The sequence below is a fragment of the Colius striatus genome, chromosome 4 (assembly GCF_028858725.1).
Source record: "Colius striatus isolate bColStr4 chromosome 4, bColStr4.1.hap1, whole genome shotgun sequence".
NCBI lineage: Eukaryota > Metazoa > Chordata > Aves > Coliiformes > Coliidae > Colius > Colius striatus.
This window is the reverse complement of record NC_084762.1, coordinates 33,413,772-33,438,109: the sequence shown is the minus strand read 5'-3', so window position 1 is coordinate 33,438,109 and position 24,338 is coordinate 33,413,772. Positions and strand designations below refer to the sequence as shown.

The 24,338-nt window shown below is 39.4% G+C and overlaps 1 protein-coding gene across 1 annotated transcript in view; it reads left to right on the top strand.

The window, feature by feature from the left end:
* Window positions 1-21,348, top strand: part of NR4A3 (nuclear receptor subfamily 4 group A member 3) — a 29,143-nt gene extending 7,795 nt beyond the window's left edge. The window contains exons 4-8 of the mRNA XM_061995591.1: window positions 618-747; window positions 1,653-1,825; window positions 7,088-7,287; window positions 8,486-8,664; window positions 18,446-21,348. Coding sequence (XP_061851575.1) covers window positions 618-747; window positions 1,653-1,825; window positions 7,088-7,287; window positions 8,486-8,664; window positions 18,446-18,708 — 945 coding nt within the window. The 3' untranslated portion in view covers window positions 18,709-21,348. The remainder of the gene's footprint in view (window positions 1-617; window positions 748-1,652; window positions 1,826-7,087; window positions 7,288-8,485; window positions 8,665-18,445) is intronic.
* Window positions 21,349-24,338: the final 2,990 nt, after the last annotated feature.

Genomic DNA, 24,338 nt, shown 5'->3' with positions numbered 1-24,338 from the left:
ATTGTATAGTTTTAAGATCATTTTAGAGTTAATTAAATGTATATAACTACAGTATAATTTAGTCTTTTTTTTCTTTTTTTCCCAGATCAGGTTAGCTTTCCCAGAATATTTAACTAAACATCTTTTATAGGGGTTTCTGGTATTTTTCTCTCTGATGTTTTTAATGGCTAACCAAACCAGCTATTGTGGTATTTGCCTAACAATAGTGATAGCAAGAGAAGTACATTGCAGATCATTTTGATTTTATTTTAATAAGGTCAGCAATAATCAAGGGAATGAACCAAGCAGAAAATTGTTCCCAAAGGGATATTAAAAAGCGGAGATAATCTAATCCCCAAAGGTAGATGTGATGACCTGGTAATTTCAGATATGATTTTATCATTCAAAGTTGCCTGTCTCCAGAGACTTGCTTCAGAACAATCCTAGATGATTTTCATTGTCAGCAGCTAACACTAATAAAATTGTTTTTCCTGCAGGCTAGTGTGTTAGGAAATTAATTTTATCTAATTATATGAATTGCACTGTCACTTTTCATGTTGTAATTAAAACACATTTTGTCAGGTTCTAAGTTGTTCAAGGAACAATCAGTTTACTATTTTTGTGTTGTATTTTCACAGAGAACAGTTCAGAAAAATGCAAAATATGTTTGCCTGGCAAATAAAAACTGTCCAGTGGACAAGAGACGTCGTAACAGATGCCAATACTGCCGGTTTCAGAAGTGTCTCAGCGTCGGCATGGTTAAAGAAGGTAAGGATTAGTGCTATTATTATCCCAGACACGGAAATATTTTGTTTGATGAATCTCTGTGTGCGTGAACGTGGATGTCTTTACAGTGGTGGGATTCATAACTTACCCCCAAATATGTGTGTTTGTGTAATAATGTATTGATTTTCTTCTTTTTCACTCATATTATCATATCGAGACTTTAGACCCTATGGTTCAAGAACAGCAAGGTCACGAGAGAATAATTTGACACCGGCCAAAATGTGTCCTTCATTAACTTTGAACGTTGCTCGATAATGCTGTTGGCTTCTCTCTGTTATCTCACCAGGGGCTGCACTGGACTGTGTGCATTTTGACGTAGAGTCTTATCTCATTCCCATAATTTGATTTGTAAAATTACAATTAATTTAAATGGAAACAATATCAACTCATTAGTCTCAATTCTGCAAATATTTAAGTAATACTGTGTGAGCTGTCCCATTGCAAACACTAACACATACAACCTATGTAGCATGACCATATTTTTTCAAGTGCTTCAAGAAAGCTAAAATGACTTTGAATGAACAACTCTGCCATTTGAAAGGTGCACCAGGAGTAGGAACATCAGAATTTGTGTTTCACATTCAGTTTTCTTTCAGCAGTTAGAGTGTCTCTCAGTGCATGTGTGCACAGGCACGCATACATGGGCATGTAGACGTGCTGCAAACAAAGCATGAGTACTGGGAACACAGCTGGGTTTTAAATGAGCAGCTACATTGCTGCTTACAACCATGGGTCTGATGCAATTTTTGGTATCATTTGTGTTCCTGTGCAGTCAGAGGCATGTGCTGAAACTGGAGAATGCTCTCATGTTTGCCAGGTGGGCCCCCATCGTTTACTGACATACTCACAACCGATTCACTTTTTTTGTTTGTTTTTTCTTCGCCTAGTTGTTCGTACTGACAGCCTGAAAGGAAGAAGAGGTCGGCTGCCTTCCAAACCAAAGAGCCCCTTACAGCAAGAACCCTCTCAGTCCTCCCCGCCTTCTCCTCCCATAAGCATGATGAACGCCCTCGTACGAGCTTTAACCGACTCCACGCCCAGGGAGCTTGACTATTCAAGAGTATGTCTCATTTTCTTTGACTGTGTTCCACATAGAAATGTTTTGTGAACTGTATTTCTGTTTTCCAGACAGCTTGCTAAAATGAGATCAAATGTGAGATTTGGGTGGGGGTAGACATTTGTCCAGCCAGTGTGTCTTTTCATGGTCAGTGGTCGATGAGGGGAAATGAAGTGTAGTTGAAATCAGTAGCTGCTCGTAATGTGGATCTCAATCACAAAGTTATATGCAGTATATTCCATGACTGAGTGAAAGCAGAAATGAGTGATTAAAGGGAGCATTCTTCTTGCAAAAGGCTGTGTGCTAGCAACTACAATATGAACAATTAATCTGTGAAACCCAGAAGCAGTACTTGTATGTCCAGTATCTTAATTTCTAGGCTCTGAAGGCTAAAATCTAATAGCATTTCCCTAATATTCAGATATGCGGGCTGTGGAAAGTAACACTGGATGGATAGGGCCATTTCTGTTGAAATCAATAGGAATTTTGCCATTATTTAAATGGGACCAGGCCCTGGTTTGGGATGTTCCAGCACAAATATTTCTTCATTAAAATTATAAACAAAACCTTAAAAATCATTCTAAAAAAACTGTCTCAGCAAAACTTTACCAGAGATTCTATATTTTTGTGATCTTGTTCTTTAATGTATCATATTAACCATTTAAATATTCATGGGATACTTTGAAAGCTTAAAAAACTGTCCTATAGTTAATAGAGCAATGAAATGGCTTGTTAAATACATTTTTAGTAAGGTTGGTATAGGGAAAGAAAACTTTAGCTAAGGGAAAACAAGATCACATTCCTTCCCCTTAATGAAAAAGTATTAAATCTGAGATTGTAAAAAATATAGCTGTACTCAGACAACATCTACATTGGCCATTTATCACTTGTTGCTAGGTAATATTTCATACTAAAGTATATTTGATTGCAATTATGTAAAAATTACAAAATTAGAATATACTTCTATATATCATTTAGCAATTTTAAGTGTGCTGTAATATCTTCAACCTACTCTCTAAGTATACAATCATAATTTTCCTAATTATTATTAAGAATCTGTCTGTTCTGTGTCTGACAGCCTTTTAGGGGGAGAATGCATTAGCCATATTTACACATTATTTTAACTTACCCAGAATGTCTCAGGGGGTCATTCTGCAAATACCGAGGTGTGTGGCAAGCTGTGCTCTTTGTCAGAAATCTGCCAGGTTCCACAGAATTACAGGTGTATAATAGCCCAGGCCATGAAAGCAGGATCTAACCTTATGTATTTATTTGTTTATTTATAAAGCTTAAGTTCTTTTGCAGTTACAAAAAAAAGAAAAGAATGAGAACTATGTATTTTTATGTGCCTTTTTTTTTCTTTGCCCTGCAGTAATTATTTCTCTTTTAATGAAAATAGCCTATAGATCTAATTGTTGAGCAATTCTGTTGGACATTACAGGAAGCATATGATTGACAGTAAATTAATTTAGTCTTGGTAGCTAAAAGATTAAGTACGATTGTCTGTTAGGACATATTAATATCTAAGTTTTTCTTTATAATGAAATATGTAATAGCCTGTTATGCTCAGCAGTAATGAAAAGACAAAAATATCCTAAAAGAAATTAAGAGATTCTTGGGTTTTTCATAAACCTTCAACTTATTTTGAAAAGTTAAGGGAGATGAGAAACAAATGCTGGGTAAAAAACTGAGATTAACTCAATGAAATTGGCTGTAAGCACAATGCAATGCTCAAAAATCCCTTTGAAGAGTAATCCTGTACCTGTAAACACTGACTTATGGCACGTTCAGTTAGGCTGCAACCCTGCAGAGCACCACAAACGGGTAGATCCGGAAACCTGTCTTTGGAATCAGTCCTTAACACTGCTGCAGGCACGACCTTAATGGTCATCGTGTTTACAAGACGTAAGGTCTTGACCATCTTAAAAATACTGATAAGAGTTTCAGAGAGAAATACATATCCCTTCCCTGCTAAAAACCACCCAAACCCAAAACCAAAAATAAATTACATCGGCTATGAGTTGTAGACCAAATCAGATTGGAACCGGTTCTATTCAGAACAGTTACCTTTCATTTCAGCACTGGTTTTAACTTACAAGTCAACAGCAATGGTATATTTAGGTACTTGGTTTCAAAAAGCAATTCCTAGGGAGAGGATTTGGTTTATGAACTCCTTAAAGGCCAAGGGCCGCAGTCTGGTCTCACAGCTGTTTTACTGATACAATTCCATGAATTTACACTTCTAAGTAAGTGAAATGAGAAACAGACCTTATGTCTTGCTTGTCTCTATTCATGCAGGATAGCCACCAACTAAAATAGAATTGTTGCCTTTTTGCAGGGAGAGTGTGACATTTCAGTAATAATCTCCCCGTTTCCCCAGCCACAAAATTAAGCAAGTATTGGGGATTTTTGGAAAAACTCCTCTGTGGTGGAGTTATTGTTGTGCTTTTGCAGCTGTAGCAGTTGATGAAGGTCTGATCGAAGTAGGAAAAGGGTAGAGCTAGGCTCCCCAACATCAGGCTTTATTAATCTCCTTATATAGACCACGCGAATTAACGTTGCTTGCTACACTTGCAACCCTCTCCTTGAATAACAGTCAGGTTTCATTTAACTCCCAAAGGAGCTCTGAGCAAGGGAGTAAGGCATAGCTTTGCCTTCTGTCTTTCTCCCAGTGTGCCTTCAGCTTGCACAGGGCAGATTAAGAAATGCAGATCGGAGGCCTTCCATACCATGGCCTTCTGACCAAGGGCAGGTTTACCACATGTCTTGGTTGGATGATAGGTCAAATATCACCTCTTTTCAATCAAATAATCATGGAAAACACCCACAGATTCTGGTGCATGAAACAGAACTATACATATTGCTCATGGTTACTTACATACTCATAAATCTGTCACAAGTAAATAATACTTTATTTGAGCTATTCTTTTTAAGTGCCGACTCTTTGTTGCAAGCAGTGATGTATTGCTAAAAAATACATGATTCCCTATGACTTTTTACCTTTCTTCTGAAATTGCTCTTGTGGGATAAGCTACAACAGCAAATTCAAGTTATAATTTTGAGATGCATTTAATTTAATTAAGTGCCCCACATGGGATATACCATACCATACAATACCACACCATACCATACCATACCATACCATTCACAGTTATGTGACAATACAGCATTCAGCTTTTTTAGAAAAATGTTAAAATTCTGCCTTACTTTTGCCAAAGGAATGTTTTCTAAATATTTGGAACAAATTAATACCTGTCATAATCATGGAGACTTGTGCTGAGTTATATTTAGAATGAACTTAGGATACTGCTTAGGGTAGTATCCTTTTTTTTCCCATTTCTCCTCTTTCCTCTTCACTGCTCAAAGGACCAAGAATGAATCTTGCCTTCACAGTACCTATGATGAGGCAGGAGTTTCTACCAGCCTGGATTTTTTGCATGTATAGAAAGGAGAAGTCATGGGTCAGCCCCTTCACAGCAAAGTCTATCTCCCAGAGCCAAGGTCTTAACTTGCTCCACATCTTTATTTTAAGAGAGCCTAGAATGTGCAAGGTCTCTGAAAAAACATATTATCTTTTTCTACCCACTAATCACCCCACTGCATCTTGCTGCAATCCAGTGCCAGGAGCAGTTAGTTCACGCTGCTTGAGCAGCCTCAGCTGCTGCAGTCAAATGGGAGATTGAACACATAGATGATGCAGGACACAGATTTTTCTGCTGCTGTTCCCCATCCTCTCTGTATTTTGACCTCCACCTGCTGCACTGTCACACGATCCTTTGGAGTATCTGGGGCAGAATTTGTGTCCAGATGAACTTTTTAAGAGGGATTGCACGTGTTTCACTAGCTGACTAGGGATGTGAGCTGCAGCTACCAGGAGAAACTCATGCAGTTAGTATTGAGTAAGCAGAGCAGAGTAATTCTGGGCTAGCATTGGTACCCAGATCCAGTCAGAGGTCTCTAGGATTGCTGTGGGTCTCCAATCAATCACCAACTCTGACACTGTGTCCTTTATCTCTTATCTAACAGCAGCAGCCAGCACCAACTAGGGCAGATAGAGAACAGGACACCTACCTGAGAAGTTCTGCTTGCTGCTCTCCCCTCTCTTTCCTGCACAGAGGCGATTTTTGGGTTGCAGTTAGCAACTGGGCTGATGTCTGCAGCCCAAGTGGTAGGCCTGCAATAAGATTCTCCCAGGCTGTCAGCCCACTGTTACCAATTGAGGAAAAGAGAGTCTTTCTATTTCCACTCTGGCTTGGGGAATTGGTAGGGACACCATCAGGCTGATGGACTCAAGCCCTAACTTCATGTGCAAAATTGTTTCCAAAGGGCATACACACTTCTTTCAGCCATGGAGACCAGCCCAACCTTTCCCTGTCCGAGTCCCAGAGAGAAAGTGGGTATGAAGTCTCTCCCAGAAATAACCCACCAAATGTCTGATGGCAAGGATATTATTACAATAAATCCCAAGTTATTCAGTTCCTGCTTAGAAAACCAGCAGCACTTTCCAAGCACAGAGTTGGACTAAGCCATGAAAGCTCCTGTTATAATTTCTGCCAAGAGAAAGACAGCAGTGTCAGGGGAGTGGCAGGGATCCACTGGTGAGGAAGTCAGAGATAGCGGGGAGGGAGCTGTCAGAGGGTCATAGGGAAGCTGAGCAAGCTCAGCCTGTTGAATGGTTGTCTGGAAGAGTTATGGCTGCCTAAGCAGGATAATAGGTTCTCCTGAACCTTAAATGCTTCTATTTGAAGGATAAGAGGTGATATGGGGCAGCTGTTTTACTTCGAACCAATTCTATATTCAAATGAAGCAATGCTGCATGTGTCAGATAAAACATGATTTATCTAAAATGTCTCTATCACTGTCAGATAAATTGCAATTTGAGAGGTTTTGGAAGAAATCTGTGTTTTGGACATACTGAGACAAAGTCATCAATGGGAAAAGTGTTTAATTATAGTAAGTTATACAATATTCCTCTTCTAGTGTGATGGAAATTATCCTACTCACCAGGTTTCTGTTTCTGTTTACTAACTGGTACTTGTAAAATGTATTAAGTATAACATTTACAATCTTTAAACAATTTCTATATGCATTGAAATATTTTTCCAAAATACATCTGAATAGCAAAACTCCTGTAGGTAGCCAAATAGGTAGACAGGTGTAGACCTGCTTGATATGCCTTTGATAACAGTACCAGCAAGTAATGCCATTAGGTCTCAGAATGCCCTTAGATGCATATAACGTTGGTTTCTGTGGCTTTCATTTTAGTACTGTTCCACTGATCAGGCTGCTGCAGGCACAGATGCAGAACATGTACAACAGTTCTATAATCTCCTGACTGCCTCCATTGACATAACTAGAGGCTGGGCAGAAAAAATCCCAGGATTTACTGACCTCCCAAAAGAAGATCAGACATTACTCATAGAATCAGCTTTTTTGGAGCTGTTTGTACTACGACTCTCCATCAGGTAACTATTTCTTTCATTTCCTTTTAAGCTGATGTGTAAAAACCATCCATCTAAAAGTTTTTAAGGAATGAATATGGTGCTGTCTTTGGACATTGCCAATTATACCAAAATCCCCACAAAACATCAGCAATGACTGCATCCAAGGGATATGGTGTTTAATTTGTTTTGTGCTATGGGAGAAACAAAAAAAATGATTTTAAAAGAGCGCATAGGTCTCTCTAATGTGCTGCTTTGTATTTGATGTACCCCATCCTCTTCTTCAATAGCAATTGAAATTGATCCTCAGGTGCAGCTTGAGCAAGTTTGTTTCATACCCCTCAGCGTGATCTGTAGAAACACACCTTCAGTATAAGCATTTTTTTTTTCTTTTCCCCTTTCTTTTTTTCATGCATGTTGTCTGGTTTTGAAAGGGATGAAGAAGATCTAAATTCTCGTTCCCATTGTTTTCCTTCTTAATACTAAGTCATTTAGTAGAGTGAGATGGTATTTGTCAGCCTAGTGCAAGTTAAGACACTCCACTAAAGACGCTTTCAGGGACTGGGAAAATTCCAGACCAGTGGTTTGAATTATGCCCTCATTTCTTTAGGTTAAAAATGACCTTTGCGTGCGTTTTTTAACAAGGATATTGACAATGGGGAGGGGAAGGAGAGAAGAGTTTGGCTGTAATATCTTCTCTTACACACAGATTTTCATAGAAAAGAGTTCATAACGTGATGTGTATTGTGGTGCACTTTTGCAAGTATTTCCCATTGGTTTTTTCCTTATCAATTTTTTACAATCTGAAAAATGAAGATGAAACTAAATAATTGCTGAGAGTTGCAGAATCTCTTCTTTCTCCAGTTTCTGTTAGTTTTGTATTTCAAAATGCACGCACTCAGTATTCCTTTGGTTCAGACATACAGTATTTAATGTAAAATGTCTCCTCTGTTTATGCCTTTGGGCAGGACCAAAATCTTAACTAATTAGACAGTCTACACCACATGCTACAGCTAACCTCAGGCTCATAACTCTACCAAGTAAGCAATCATAGAAGCTTGTTCGTTGTACTTGAGCCCCAAGGGAGAAGCATATTGTCTGATGTGAATGCCCACATATGTCTCAGGATAATATGCCTCGGATTTTAAATGACAGACACTTCAATACTGGTTATGCATTTCTGGTTATACATATATAATTTTTTCAATTATTTTTATTTGAGGTCTGATACTGCTGAGGATAAGTTTGTATTCTGCAATGGACTTGTGCTTCATAGACTTCAGTGCCTTCGTGGATTTGGGGAGTGGCTCGACTCTATTAAAGACTTTTCTTTAAACTTAAAGAGCCTTAACCTTGATATCCCAGCCTTAGCAAGTTTATCAGCTCTAACTATGATTACAGGTAAGTGCTCCTTTGTTAATAGAAAGCTGTACACTCTAGTGCTTTGCTTTAATGATTTTGTGTTTCTATGATTCTGTGATTCAAACTTAGCTATATTTGGGGTAAAGTGAGTATGGTTTTTAAGGACTGTAATGACCGTACCAAAATTGTGGACTAACATTAGGCAGGCCATCAGATCTCTCTCTTAAAATGTAATCTAGCTCTCTATTTCTTCATGGTTTAGTTGTTTTCTTGGAATAGTCTCTACAGAGCAAACTGCTTCCAAGCAAATTGTGTAGTTCCTAAAAAACATTCAAAATACTTGCTGAATTCCCAGAAAAGCCTAATGAGATGACTAGAGCTAAGTCTTTTGTGTAGGAGTACTAATATCAGATTGCTCAAGAGAGAGAAAAGCCATACAGCTAGTGTAGCTCACCTTTCAGCAAGATAGCTAGACAAGAAAGAGTGCTTCACGAGGGCAGGCAGGCTGTTTTGGTAGTGCAGCTACTGTAGATATTCCATGTACTGCTTTTTTGAGAGAGAAAATTGGATAACAGAAAAATACCCTCTTCTGCAGTTGTTCAAAAGCTTTTGGGTGTGCATGTGACCGTATCAACCTTTCTGCCTACTTGGGCAAACAGCAGGAAACCAGTGTCAGAATCTGCCAAATCTGGCCAGTAAGTACAAACAAGGCAGCATAGTTTTCTCATTCTTAAAACAACAAAGTTCCTTGAAGTACACACTTGCTGTCCTGGATTCTTTCACAAGACGCTGTGAGGAAGCATGGCCAGGACAGCTGACCCGAGCTAGCCAAAGGGCTGTTCTGTACCATAGGATGTCACGCCCAGCATGTAAACTGGGAGGAGTTGGCCGGTGGTGTGGGAAAGAGGGATTGTGGCTTGGGGATGGGCTGGGCATCGGGTTCTGGGTGCTGTGCAATTGCATTGTGCATCACTTGCTTTGTATACTCTCTTTTTAAAAAAAAATTAGTATAAGTGTTCTTTCTCTTCTTGTGTTCTCCTATTAAACTGTCTTTATCTTGAGCCACGAGTTTTTACCTTTATCTTGCAATTCTGCCCAACCCACCAAGGTGAGGAGCAGGGAGCTGAGCGCCTGCATGGTGCTTAGTTGCTGGCTGGGCCTAAACCATGACAGCTGCATACCTTGGGCATCTTGCAATCGAAAAGGCATGGCTGACAGAATCAGGAAGGGCTGTGACTAAGGGTGCCTGACAACCATACGGCAGAAGTCACAGCAGCAGTCATCTCTGCTGAGAGCCTCGTACTCATGCCAGAAAAGCTGGTAGTAGAAAGGTTCAGCTGCAGGTGGTGGCCTCAACAATATCAGCTGCAGTCTTCATTTTACCTAGGTTGAGATGATGCTTGGGAAACACAGAGACAGAACATTCAATAGCACATATCAAAGCTGTAAATTGTCCAACTCCTGCTGCCATTTGTGTGGCCAAGATTTTGACTTCAGCGTATACATGGTACGCTTCCTTCCTGCATCAGGGTGAAGGGTTGGTGTATACATGTTCTAGCATTAATTCTCTGCTTCTTAAGAAATGTATTTTATGTTTTTCATTAATTTCAGTTCATTTTTTTTTTTCCTGCAGTTGGAAAGGGTTTGTTAAAGTCCAGATGCTAGTTTCTTTGATAAATCTCTGAAGTCCAGAATAACTCATTGGAGTTGCTTTGTTCTCTGTAAACAAATTTGCAAAACATATGTTAAAGTGAGAAGGAGCACTCCCAGCTTACTTTTGACTCCTATGTATAAGTATCCACAGACAGGCCTTCATGTATATTTACCTATATATGTATTATAAGTACACATATATGTGTGTGTGTGTATACATATACAATAAGTATGCATATGCTTTTATGTATCTATAAATCAAGGACAGGAGCTATCTCTTTCCGTATTTATATACAGGCATCTATATTCACATGTATATAGCACCTATCATTGTTTTAGGTTACTTACTATATATTAGATCTGCCTTTTTTAGATAGATGCAGATAGATGGAGCATGTTCTCAGTTATCTTCGTGGTAAGGATGAGAGGACTGACTGAGTGGATGCAGGTTGGTGAACAGGATCCCCTGCAAACTGTCTGTGTGAATATAGAAAAAGCTATTTTATAGGAAGAAAAGTTTTTCTCTTTACAAGCCCATACCCTGTTTTAACATGATAATCCGTTTTTTAGTTAGGCAGTGTTTGATTGCCCTTATATAAAGAGACAAAGTTACCCAGTGACTAGGTCAGGTTCCCTAAGATATGTCATAGATGTGTCTTTTAATTAATAATGCCCCCACATTTTTTCCTTTCCTTGATAACAGCCCTTTCAGGAATTGTCTGTATTGTGCTGATCTTCCCAAAGTTTCTAAACAAAAGGAAGTAACTGTTGCCTTTAAAAGGAGAGCCTTCCTGTCCATAAAAACTTTAAGGCTTTCTACGTCTGTTAAGCTTTTCTTGATTGTCTCACCTTTATGGGATGATGCTTAAAACTAATGTAGTTTTCTGCTTATACTAAAAATAATGTAGTTTTCTGCTTATACTTTTATTTCATGAGGCCAGTATGTCTCTGACAATTTGACCTAAAGGACAGAGTATATTTTCATGTGATCTGAATTAGCTCCTGTGTCTAGTAATTTATATTCAGATCTCTGAGGGCATCTAGGTAACCCAGTGACTCAGACAGAATTTTGGTCACCTGAAAATGGATGGTAGTGTATAATGATGAATAATATTACAAAAAGACTGAAAGAGCAAATCAGGTAATTATGGCCAAGAGGGCACTACAGAACAAAAAGGGTAGGGTCCTTTTGAGACTTTCTTGATGATAGTGTATTGAAATTTTATATTCAGGAAAGCCTTGGGATTTGCCTCAGGTGTTGCATCCCATGAGAACAGGATTCTTGTCTTCTCCATTCAGTACGAACATGACAAGCCATGTGATGGTTTTCAGCTAGTCCTACCAAAAGAGAAAAAATAATACATTTTGGAAATCTGGAACCTGTCGAACAAGCAATTTTAAGCATTCTTTTGAGGCTTGGCTTAGATTTAGATGGGTGTTTTGGGTGCTATTGTTTATAAGGTACTCTTCTCTCCTGTAATGGACTGTTGGAGGAAGTGGATAGTTAGCAAACACTCATTTGAGCCCTTTTTGTCAGTCAGAGAAAGAGAGAGTGACCTTTTCTAAGAATGTAGGATATCCAACTATTGAGTATCAATGTCTTTTGTGTTGAGGCCATTTGATACATTTCACAGGCTGCAGAATGGCTGTTGTGTATGATGATCTGGGGGCAAGGTGGTGCTCAGAGGGACACCCAAAGCCCAGTCTCTGCTCTGAACAAGAAGGGAATCTGACCATGAATCTCTCATGTCTTAAATGGATATCCATGCCATTGGGCTGCAAGATAGGAAGGAGCAGGACAGCTCTTCTTTGCAAATCTAGTAGTTTGCTTTTATTAGCAACATTGTAAAACCAAAATGCTGGATTGAGCAAAAATGTATTCATTATTACACAAATTGCTCCAGTTCTTATTTTGTATCAGTCAACTTTTCAGACAACATCCCAGTGTTCTATAATAGTCATAGCTTTCTTTAACACTGTACAGCATTTTAGGTAGCACCAAATTCAAGAATCGTCTCTCTGGGTAAAGAAAAACACTCCTGGGAATAATGACCTGTTTGTTCTTCTTGATTTCATGAGTGCTCTCCGTAGCCCAAACAAAGATGTGCTCTTAGAAAACAAACCCTCCTGTATGCTAGTTGTTGGCAGCATTGCTGAAGGAGAAAAGTAAGAGAAGTCACTACTCTATTTTGCGTGTTCTCTCTCTGTTCTGCAAGAGTGACAGGGAGAACTAACATCTCTCTCCCAGTGGAGAACGGGGAAATAAATATAAAAATTGCTATTGGAGGATAAAAGACATTCCATTGTTCCCAGTGTCCCAAGATGCTGAAGGCTGTTGCCATTTTGTGATGGCAAATCAGCTCCCCAGTAACAGCCCCAGTAATTCCAGTGCGCTTTAACTAACCTTGCTGACTTCTTTGGAGATTAAAAGCTCCATATCCTACCTCAACCACAGCTGCAGGTCACAGCATAGGATGCACAGTTACAGGCATGTATGTGACCATTCATTCTGTTTAGTAATTTTTAAGAGAAGACAAGAAGCGTAGTGAGTGTTACAATACTCGCTGATTCAAACTAAAGGTGTGCACAACATAAAATAAACATGAAAAGGTTTTGTAATGTTTTGCATTGTACAATACATTAGGAAGTCCATATATTTGTGCTCTTTGGTTTATTTTCTCATTCCTGGGAATTTGCAGTATATTGCCTACAAGGAAAAAAACATGCTGTCGTATTGCTGCTGTATTTTCAAGTCCTTTCAGATAAGATATCAGCTTGAAAAAGCACTCAAAATGAAAGAAGTGACATCTGTTTTATTGTGAGTGCCTTTCAAAAAGTTAATTTAAAACTCTGCAATGCCAAAGCACATCTTTTTTTCTTTAAGGTACTCCTTTAGGATCTTCCTCTCTCTGTCTCTCTTCTCTTTTCTTACTTCCTTCAGTCGGTTAAGAAGAGCTGGTCATAACTTCCTCCAGAGCACACCAGCAGCGCTCTGTGCATCAGCCAGAAAAAAAGTAGTTAGGAAACAATGCATGCTACTCACTCCACATCCCCATGAAAGCAAGAAATGAGTTCTGTCGTGTTCTTTTTCTTTGGATCACTTATTCTTTTGGCATGTGAGATCTAATGAGCTAGAGAAGAGTGCCAATATGGAAAGAAAATGCTGGTCATCTTGGGACGGGTTCTGTCTATGGTTCCACATGGATGATTTCTATCTGTTTAATGTGTTGCATCAACCACTCTGTGCTGGACTGGATGGTTTTGATGATGAAGCTTTGCTGACTAGACCAGATACAAGCTCAGCCTCTTCTTGAAAATGTTTCCTTATCTTCCAAAATGATTTATAATACTCTGGATTGCAGTTTCTCTAACAGTGTGAAAATATAAAGAGTCCAATGCAGATCATCTCCAAGGCGCACTCTAAATTAGCCTTAAATTTCTGCCTTCTCTAAAATAGCCAATGTTTTCTCTCTCTCTCTCTTTGATTCACTTTTCTTCTGCCTCTTTCTCTCTCTATCCACATTCAAATATTATTGTTTTGCCCACTTGACACTCTCAGTGGGATGCTGCTGAGCACAGAGCATTCTAGACCTCATTCGGCCAAGCTCTTTCAGCATATGTTTTATTTTAAGTGTGTTACAGACCAGCCCAGAACCACTGTATATATTGGGCTTATTCACACTCTTAATGCTTTGTTAGACTGGCACCAGAACATTGAAGAATGTTGTGAGGTTTCAATTAAGTATGAGTTTGTGTTTGTCTTCCTGCTGTTGGGCTTTCTGTTCCAGTTTACAAACACAATTTTTAGCACCATCAGTCATACCAAGAAAGACTAATGAGTCCGGTCTGATGAAAAAGGGCCTGGCTGCTCCACTTCCCTTCTGAATATGAATTTGTCCAACTTCCCTACAGAAGAGAGGCTCACCTACTCCTCAGCAGCAAATATCCTTCAGTCCTGTTGCCAGGATCTTTCGGAGTGGGTGCTTCATGTGCTGGGTCTACATATGAGCAGGTGGCAGACTGGAGGAGTGTAGGAGAACCGGTTGTAAAAAAACCCCAAAATCTCCAGATTGCATTGTCTGCCTTACCCCCACCACTTTGCTGAGGGAAATACTGTCAGCGTCAAAGTGAAGTACTCACTCCTCCTTCTCCACTCCCACCCTTTTGCTTAGGCAAGATCTCTTTTTTTCCCACAGCAACCAGCAGTCTCTGTGTTACGTTGTGGTTTTCTTAAAGGAGAGAGCGGACCACGATGTCCTGTGTGGTCATTCAACTCTTCTGATTTCAGATGCTTTTTACAGCTGATGGAGAATACAGGGCACCTCCAGAAGGACAGGGCACCTAAAATTGTAACCATCTTCTAAAAATGCCCATCCTTCCACTGCAACAGAAAAGGAGACTCTTGAATCTGCTGAGTTGCAGACTTGCTGTGTAACACAGTGCACATGAGACAACCAGAAAGCTGTCAGCAACTGAGCCTTGCATTTGAGTTACAGAAGGGGAAGAGTATTGTGAAGGGGGAAGAGAAAATCAGATAACTGTGTCGAAACCAAGACAATCAAGAGGCCTATTTTAAGGCTACGGCATAAATCTCTTGCGTTCCTGGTCGGACTGACACCTCAAAATGAATTAAGGCTAAAACTGACCCACCCTGACACAGAGTGCAGAGCCCCAGGGTCTTTGAGCTACTCAAGGTCTTTGAAATACTTGTGCTCTTTGAGAGGTATTTCTCATCAAGGTGGCACTCAGTCTGCCTAGCCCTGGCATAATCTATCCTGTGTTAAAGATTAGGGAAAGGAGGACTAACAAACACAGCTGGTGACAGGTTTTCCCCCTCTTTTGCTTTCTTCCTATGAAATTCTCACTGATCAGCGTAACTATAGTACAGAAACGCATGGAGACTCCTGGCAAAAGGAGAAAGGTGTAAAAAACTTGCTGTGTTCAATTTGCCATGGTGAGCTGCTAAGTTTGCAGAGCTTTAGAGGCAAGACTTCTGCTGAACCATTTTGACAGTCTTACAGAGAGCATCTTTGCCATAACTCACCATTTTTTCTTGCAAAAATCAGTGGTACCCTAAAACAGAAGGCACTTTACCTGTGCCTTTTTAACTGTCATTATAAGAAAGTCTGAATACAGTACTATTTACACACCTCCTCAATCAGGTAGGGAAAAATCTATCCATTCTGACTAACTATCCTCCTTGGGATAAATCTTGGCTTTATCATTCTCATGTGGATAAGAATTTTCTGTGGAAGACAACGAATGGTAAGAGGCCGTGGGCTTCAGCACTAGTGCACACACTTCTACAGGTGCTTCATGCTGCTGCCTTTAGGTTGAGTCAGAAAAACTGTGGGTCTTTCTATGTGCAAATGGGACTGGTTTTGCGGAAAAGGCAAGAAAATATGCCCCCTGCTATTTGAACCCTATTAAATTTAAACCTTCAAGTATATTAGACTCCTTCAAGTCTATTGAAGTGAGGAGCTTCTTCTAATGTGAGTACATTCCCCAGAAAGAAGGTTGGATGCTGGCATCAGAGACTGTGATGGCAGCACCAGTGCATGCAGTGCCCTTTCCTTGCAGAACAGCTTGCACATAGATGGCTTTGACTGTCTGTGGGTCCACAGGGGACGCCTTAGGGACTGGAGACTGAAAATCCCTGAGGCAGTCCCAGCCATGAGGAACTAGCTTTGTAGAGATTTGTAAGTGACGAAGGCCACTGCATGGCAATTTGTGCAGGAGAATAGAGTTTGGTTTGTCAAATCTTCTTTAATGTTGGAGCACCAGACAGTTGCTGAGGGATGGAGTATCTTTCAATTCTGAATTTCCATGATTTTGTTGTATAAAGCAAGGCTACTAATATGATAATCTTTGCATGTATTATGTTTTGCATTAGTATGTTTCATGGCTAGCCACCAGACACAATTTGTTCATGAATCTTGAGATAAAAGCTGTTTAGTTATGTCCAGAAATGTTAACAACATAACTGTGTGCTCCAGATCCAGAGAGAATTTTCCATACTCTGCAACACACCTACTGAGGCCTTCGTTTAAAAATGTTCTCTTCTAATTTGTAGTTGGGTTTTGGATTCATTGTAGTATTTCAGCTCCCTAGATCTATAAAGACATCTTTGCTTACACAGTCAGGAAACAACCTCAAAACAGATTAAAAGATGAGAACTCTTCAAAGACTGCAAGATTAATTTAATGTCCTGCAGATTCTCTCAGCAGGCTAGTGGTAAAAAAAACCAACCAACCCTACGGCTTTTCAAACCTGTATGAAATATTTATTCACCAAGATTTTTAATGGCAGACTCTGCCTAAGTATTTACTCTCAGTGACCTGTATAGTTAAGGCTTACATAATTACAGCACACACCATTTACTGGAAAGGCTTTAAATATTCATTGACTCCTCGTGTTTTAATGTAAACAAGGCACTTAGGATATCTGGAGTTTTTAATTCCTGCAAGGTGAAAAAGACGTCTGAAGCAGATGTTACTGCTTGGATGAGTGTTGCTCTGAAGCAACAGGGCAGATTGATGGTACTTAAACGGCAGAGCATGGTAGCTTCTGGCCAGAGATGAGCGTGTCTGCAGATCTCTCGTTCTGATCCCAAACCAGTATTCTTCAGGAGCTAGCTCTGCCTAAGTAAATAAAGTCGGAAAAAGTGTAAAATGATTGAAGATCAGTGGAAAACCAGACCTTTACATTTCTGACTGCCTTCATTGAATCCCATCTGTTTTATTGGTTTGTCGAGAACATCTAGCCAAAACAGGTGGGAAGGGGAGGCAGTGAGGAGTTTATACATACATGCCAGGGCAAGGCATCACTGCACCTTGCACAGACATTACGCCTGCTTCTGAAAGTGAAGAAAACCGTACTCTTTCCACTGGGTGAACTGAGAAAGTATCTATTGATCACTGCTCCTAGAGTAGAGGAGCAAGACTTCGGGGCAGTGGGCACAACATAGCCCGTGGTTGCCAAGGATGGAGGAAGAGGGCCAGGGAAAGCAGTTGACTTGAAATGCATCAAACATGAGAACTGCCACAATTATTGCTTGTCTACTGCTGTCACTGTTTTTGCATGTCTAGCTGTTTAAAATGAATTTAACCTGCATTTTATTAGATTGCCCTATCTGGTATAATTCTATTTTGTGTGCAAATTATTATGACTTTGCTACGAAGCCCATTCTTACTTACCTGTGAATTTCAAAGGCGAATCAAAACATCACAAAATTATTTCAGATTATTGCTCTGAAACTTTATATTAATTTATCCACTATATCTTGATAGCAAACAACACAAAATTACTTCCCTGTTTACCAGTAAAGAACCTGCTTTTAATGAATCATAAATCTGATTCATTCTACTTATGCTTAAAGAACTGTGGATGTTCTTAACATCGATGTAGTACTTGAAACGGCTGTTTGAAGAGGGACAAACCTCATCTCTCCCCTTCTAGGAATGCAGATATTTTTGTGATGGAGTTTTTTTACCTTAGCAGCCTTTTCACTTTATATGTTGCTCACTCAGAGCAAAATAGTTACCTTCCAGGCTTCGTTTATCTTAGACCTTTTAAAGATGAATAAACTAAAAAGCAGCAGCTGATCAAAACAACAAAGGCTGGTGAGGTGCCTTTAGTGTCTTATGAGAGTGTCTGCAAATTCCTGGTGGAATTCTAGGCCAGGCGCTGATGGAGCTGCCTAAGGATATCGATCGCCACTTGAATTCACTGAATAAATAATGGTTGCCATAGTTATTGAGCATTCACAACTGGTGGGGAAGCACGGAAATCTCCAAAACACCTCCTGTGATAGTTTTGCTGGAAAATCACCCAATTAATTCTGTCTTATATCATGAAAATTATGTGAGATACGCAGGATGCTTGGACTTGTTATACTAGAATTTCAATTCTAATTGAGCATCTCTGCTGCTTATTTTATAGTGGCTCAAGTGGAAAGGGCACTGGCCGTCTCTTACTTTGTGTGACAGAAAGGTTAACTGACATCATATAACCCCAACTGTTCTTAGAAATCCCAGCTCTCAAAGCCTTTTTTTTTTTGTGTGTTTGAGTACCAGAGTATGGATTTGGGTTACACCAAAGGAAACAAGTTTGTGATAGGGATACTGATGTGGTGGTTTGTGTTTTTTTATCTTCTCTGGCTTTGCAGAACGACATGGATTAAAAGAACCAAAGAAAGTGGAAGAGCTATGCAACAAGATCACAAGCAGTTTGAAAGATCACTTAACTTTCAGTTGCCAAAATAAAGGACAACCACTCGAGTCTGCAGAGCCGAAGGTACTGGGTGTTCTGGCTGACTTGCGTTCTCTCCGCACACTGGGACTGCAGCGCATCTTTTACCTGAAACTGGAAGATTTGGTGCCAGCCCCTTCCATTATCGACAGACTCTTTCTGGACACCTTACCCTTCTGAGTCAGACCGCCCTCCTGAAAGGCAAATGCCCACCAGGGCAGGCAAACGGATCGTGACTTACAGCTAACATTTCTGCCCTCACTTAACAGAACAGCAGCTCCGAGTCTAGAATGAGGTCTTTTCTGGCGCTTTGTCCTTACAACCTGAGGCCTGAAATTTACTGGCTTCCTGGTTTGGAGTTGTGTTCTTTGTTTTCGTTTGTGTGATTTGGGTTTTTTTAAATGGCTAATATGGCACTTTTGGACAATGCTATCCCAGCAGCAGTAAAGGGTTAACATGACTGTTTTAAATCTGTTGTTTAACACCTCACGGTATGTGAGGAATAAAGTTGTAGATAGTTGTTTGCCAGGGTAGTATGTGTTTTGTGAGGATACCTTTAGCATACTTCCTGCATCAAGGGCACATACATCAGCACAATCTAAACAAACAAACAAACAAACAAAAAATCACTTTTTTTAGCAAAGTACATTCAATTGAACATTTCATACAAAGCAAATATAGCAAAATGACAATGGCTGTTAGCTCCCATGTTCAAGTGCAATTTTTTAAAGTGCTGTCTTACTAAGTCTCGTTTATTAACTAATTTATTTTACTATGAAAACAAACAGAAGAAATCAAGTGAGAAAATTACATGCACTAACTTACCTGACCGAGTTTTCCAAACTTGATTCCATGTAGCGCGACTTATTGACAAATGTATGCGGATGACACGGGAGCAATTGTGGCTCAGTTGTTCCTTAGCTAAGGAAATCCGAGTAAGTAGTGATTGGAGTACACAGGGTCAGCATCAGGGATAGTTCAGTTTTGGACTTCTAACATAAGCGACTAGTTAGTGAGGAGGCAGAAGGTGGTTTCCGAGAACAAGCGAGTCTTGTAAAATAGCATGAATGTAAGTGCTAGGAAGGATGTAGTGGGCTGCGTTTAAACATTCCGTGTTCGTACTCCTTTTTGTATGTTTATACTGTTGATGCCATATTAATATGAGATAATTTGTTGCATAGTGTCTTTATTTGTATAAACGTTTGTATGCATGGTATATTGTAATGGCTTTGCCTGTATTTATTGCAATGACTGCCAGCTCATGGGAGCCCTGTTACACACGATAACTAAATGGGGTGTTCACACTGACTCAGATACACCAGTTGGAAAAAAACTATATACATATATATAATGTGTGTATATATATATATGTATATACCTATATTTGTGTGCGTGTGTGTGTGTGCGCGCGTGTGTCTTTTTATTAACCATTTGTATATAAAATATCTGTCAAATCACAAGCAGAGTTATTTTACAGTTTGTTTGCAGTGACTTCTAAGGCAGTACTGTTTAGCACTTTGATATTAAAATCTTGCTCATGTTTTGCTAAATTCAAATAATATTTAAGAAGTTTAGTTCTAAAAAACTTTATATGCACTGTATTAAGTAAAAAATTTTGTTGGTCATTTTGCTAAGGAAATTTTTGAATGTCAACCTGATGTCACTGTATCTTTTGTTAGCTTTAAGCATTCTAGCTTTTGTCTTTTTTTAAACTATGCTGTTTATATGGAAATTAAATTATACAATCAAACAGATGCCAAATGAATTGCCTAATTGCTGCAAAGGATAACCCAGATATCGAGTCACTGTATGGTTTTCAAATAGTAATCTGGTATTTTATCACTTACTATGTTTGGATGTGCTTTTATGAAAAAATTATTCTTATATCAAGATTTATAGTAGTGTCAATAGGGAAACAGACTTCTAATCACTATAGTTAATATTTCCGGTTTACCTGCAGATAATATTTGGAAAAGTATTGCTTTTTGTATTGACTTTTAAGCTTATGTGCAAACATAATAGCATAATTAAATATCAAAGAAGCTAATGTTTCTTGTAGGTTGCTGTAACAAGCCTGACCAGCAAGACAAATATATTTTGACTGAATTTGCTTTTGTATATACTAAATATATATATATATATACACTCACACACATGTGCGCATACCAGAACATACCAGACACAAAATCCAAAAGTATGTTGACTTTTGTCTCCTTGTGTAAGACACAAGGTCCCTTGAGAAACAACTTTTACCTATGGACAAATCCTGCCAGGTGCTGAGCACCAGCCAGACGAGGGCTTGCAAAAGTGTTTCTTGCGAGTGGGCCCCTACGGAGAACTTCCAGGCAAATCAGCATAGTACAGAATAATTGCTTTTTTTTTTTCTGTTGAGCAAGGTTTATTTATTAAGTGGAATGTGAGTGGGAGGTCTCAAGTCCAGAGCCCTATGTGAGATTTCACGCAGCCGGTGTCCTCCAGTCTTCCATAGATAGTCTTAACTGTGATACTCTCCCAGATCCCGTCATCTGTGGAATTGTCCTTCATGTCAGCCTCAATACATGGATCCATCCTACAGTACAACCAGTGACAGGTCACAGTGGTGAAAGAAAGAGTTAATGCAGAATAAATCTACTACTTTTCTTAGAGCTCTCTCAGTGTGAACATGCCTTTGTCTAGGCAGAATTCAGGAATATATCAGGTGTTAAGGGAGAGTGCCTTGTTTTTATTTCAGACAACAGTGTTTCAAGAGTTTCTTCACTCCAGTAACTGCAGTACTTTTATTCCTTTTTTTTTCTTTTTTTTTTTTTTTGTGGTGTTAACCTGTGGGTTGAAAGAAATGCTCTTGTACATATACAATGTAAATTAAAATTATTAAATTGAATAACATTTTTTTTCAGAGGCCCCATGTGTGTTGAATAAGTATGCTTAATTCTGTTACAATCTGATGTGAATTTTTTATCATTTATAAAACATTAAAAAAATTGTCTACTTGAGTCTTAAAAGTGGAAAAATTGGTGAAGCATGCTTAAGAACACTGGCAATTTAATGGCTAGTCTTTTGATTAAAATAGCTTTTGTATAAATACAAGAAGACCTGCAGTATCTGGTTATGCAATTTCAATTGGACATTGAGAGCTGGACCATGGCTGTCCCAGAGGTTGAACTACATACAGACCAGAGCAGAGAGGCTACCCGCCCCTCACTCTTCTTCCATGCCTGGAGGGGTTTGTAATTACCTCACAGATGACAGCAGCTACAAGGGAGGGAGGGAACAGCTATAGGGCCCGTGGTCCCATGGAACCCACATCTGGCTAAATAGAGGACAGAGCTCTGCATCTTCTGCCCCTTTGTGTCAGTAAATCTTGGTAAGGAATGGCTCTAGCAGGCACCTGCAGCATTTTCTTTCAGTTTGCATCCAATTCCTTTCCCTGCTGCTCCTTTCCTTTGCAGGAGGGATCACTTAGCCCCTGACAGTACTAACTGTTGACTACAAAAGCATTTTTAACAACTGCAGTTTTGAGAAGTGCCTGCCACTAGCCCAAGTGTTGCTGTAAATACTGATGGCTACGGTACACCTCCACAAGAGCAGTTCTTCTGCAGGAACTGCTCAGATGGAAGTTACATTAAAGTATGGGCTGTGGCTGGCTGCAGGACTGGCAGCTCCTTTGGAAGTGTGACAAAACAGAAGGTTGCTCAAACTCTTCCAAATTATTTGTTGGGTTTTTTCCTATGCTTTATTTTTTAAATTGTTAATGATAATGGCAATGAGTTTTGCACAATAGTCCCCTGTTAAGCAAAACATGAAGATCTTGTGACCAACCTGCACCAGAGCCTGAATTTTTACCCTACAAGGCAAAGCTTGTCCTCGCTACACGGGCCGTAAGTTGTGTCCTTAAACATGAGAACAGAGCTGTGTCCTGATATATCCGTTACCTGCACTTGTGTCCTTATGTGTGCCTTATATGCTTATACTCCCTAAACCACACCAGTGGCAGAGTCCTTGCAAAGGGATGTGGTGCCTGATGATTGACTCTGGCAGTGGAAGGCTGGGCTGAGTCGGGAAGTTCTACTAGCAGGTTCCTCTAGTAGAGATCATCCTTGGACAGGAAGCTGGCACAAAGGCACCCCAAAATGAGCAACATTAACTAGAGGTGAGTCAAATCTCTTTCTACAGCTTTTCTACTTTTACTTTTCACACTTAGGTTCATTTGTGCAATATTGCAAAAATAAAGTTTCGGTTTTGTTGCAGCAGGAGGAGGAGAGAGAGAGGGAGTCTTAATTGTAAAAAATTAAGCATGGCTCTGACCAAAATTGGCTACTCCCGCCAGGGACACTGCAAAACATGTCTTTTGATTAATTATTTGTATTATAGCAGCACCTAGAGGCCACAACAGAGATCAGGGCCCCATTTTGCTAGCTACCCTAATTAACACCTTCCAGTACTCACCCAAGGGAAGCTCCAGTCCAAAGAGACAAAAGAAGAAAGAGGAGCAACACAGGAAAAAAAAATGCCATGCCAAAAAGCATACAGCATTTCAGCCACAGAGTTTGGAATAAAACCTTCTATTTACTGAGCTAGTGTCCTGTGAATGCTCTGATTTTGTTTTCCTTCCCTGGACAATTTATGCCGTCACTGTATCAAATTTGATGCAAACATGATAAAAGCACCGAAAAATCCAAATTAACCCATGTATTCAAACTGATCTTGTTTACCCTGCTTATATAACTCACCCATGAGGCTATTCAAAATCCTGGTCAAACATATGCTTGGAACTAAGCTGTGATACAAACTCAATAGTATTTAGAAAGGAGATACTTAGCTGTTCTGTATTCGATGAAACTGACCATTAGGAATATTGCAAGATATGGATTAAATAATAATTACTAATGGATAAAAAACATTAACTTTTTAAAATGCCAAACTACTGATGGAGTAATTGAATTAATGGGGAGTCAATTAATCAAATTCTTAGCAGCACGTGATATATTTGAGAACTATATTTCAGACCTGTGTTTCTGTGAGTTACCAATACAGTGACTTGTCAAATAAAAGAAAAAGATTCTTGTTTAACACATGAAAACACTCTTAGCAATTTTTCTTCTATTTTCTTTTTTAAGAAAGACACCTTTGCTTCTATATTCATAATAAGGAATGTCTGGCTGCATTTGGTTACAGTAGAAGTTTCAGCACATGAAGTTGTGACATGGCTGTGGAAGTCAGACGAGATCAAGATTTTGTCCTATACTCACAAAAGCAAGGATTTTCTTTAAAGAGAAGGCAGAGATACCAGCTGTAAATAGGTATTACATATATGGCAAGATACTTGGTGTGTATAATGGAACTACTTTTCTTTCAAGTACAAGATTCTGAAATTCTGCAAGACACAGGACTATGGGGGAAAAAAAACCAAACTATTTTCCCCATTGATTAATATTTTCTTAGGCTCATAAAATGATAGAATCATTTAGGATGGAATAGACATTTAAGATCATTGAATCCAACTACTAGCCCCCCACTAAACCATGTCCCTGAGCACAGCTTGTGCATGTTTTTAAATACTTTCAGAGACGGGGATTCCACCACCTCCATGAACAGCCTATTCCAGTGCTTGAAAACCCTTTCAGTAAAGAAACGCTTCCTAATATCCAACATAAACCTCCCCTGGTGCAACCTGAAGCCATTTCTGCCTATCCTATCACTTGTTACTTGGGAAAAAAAGACCAACATCCCCTCATGACAACCTCCTTTCAGATAGTTGAAGAGAGTGATCAGCTCTCTCCTCAGCCTCCTCTTCTCTAGGCTAAACAGCT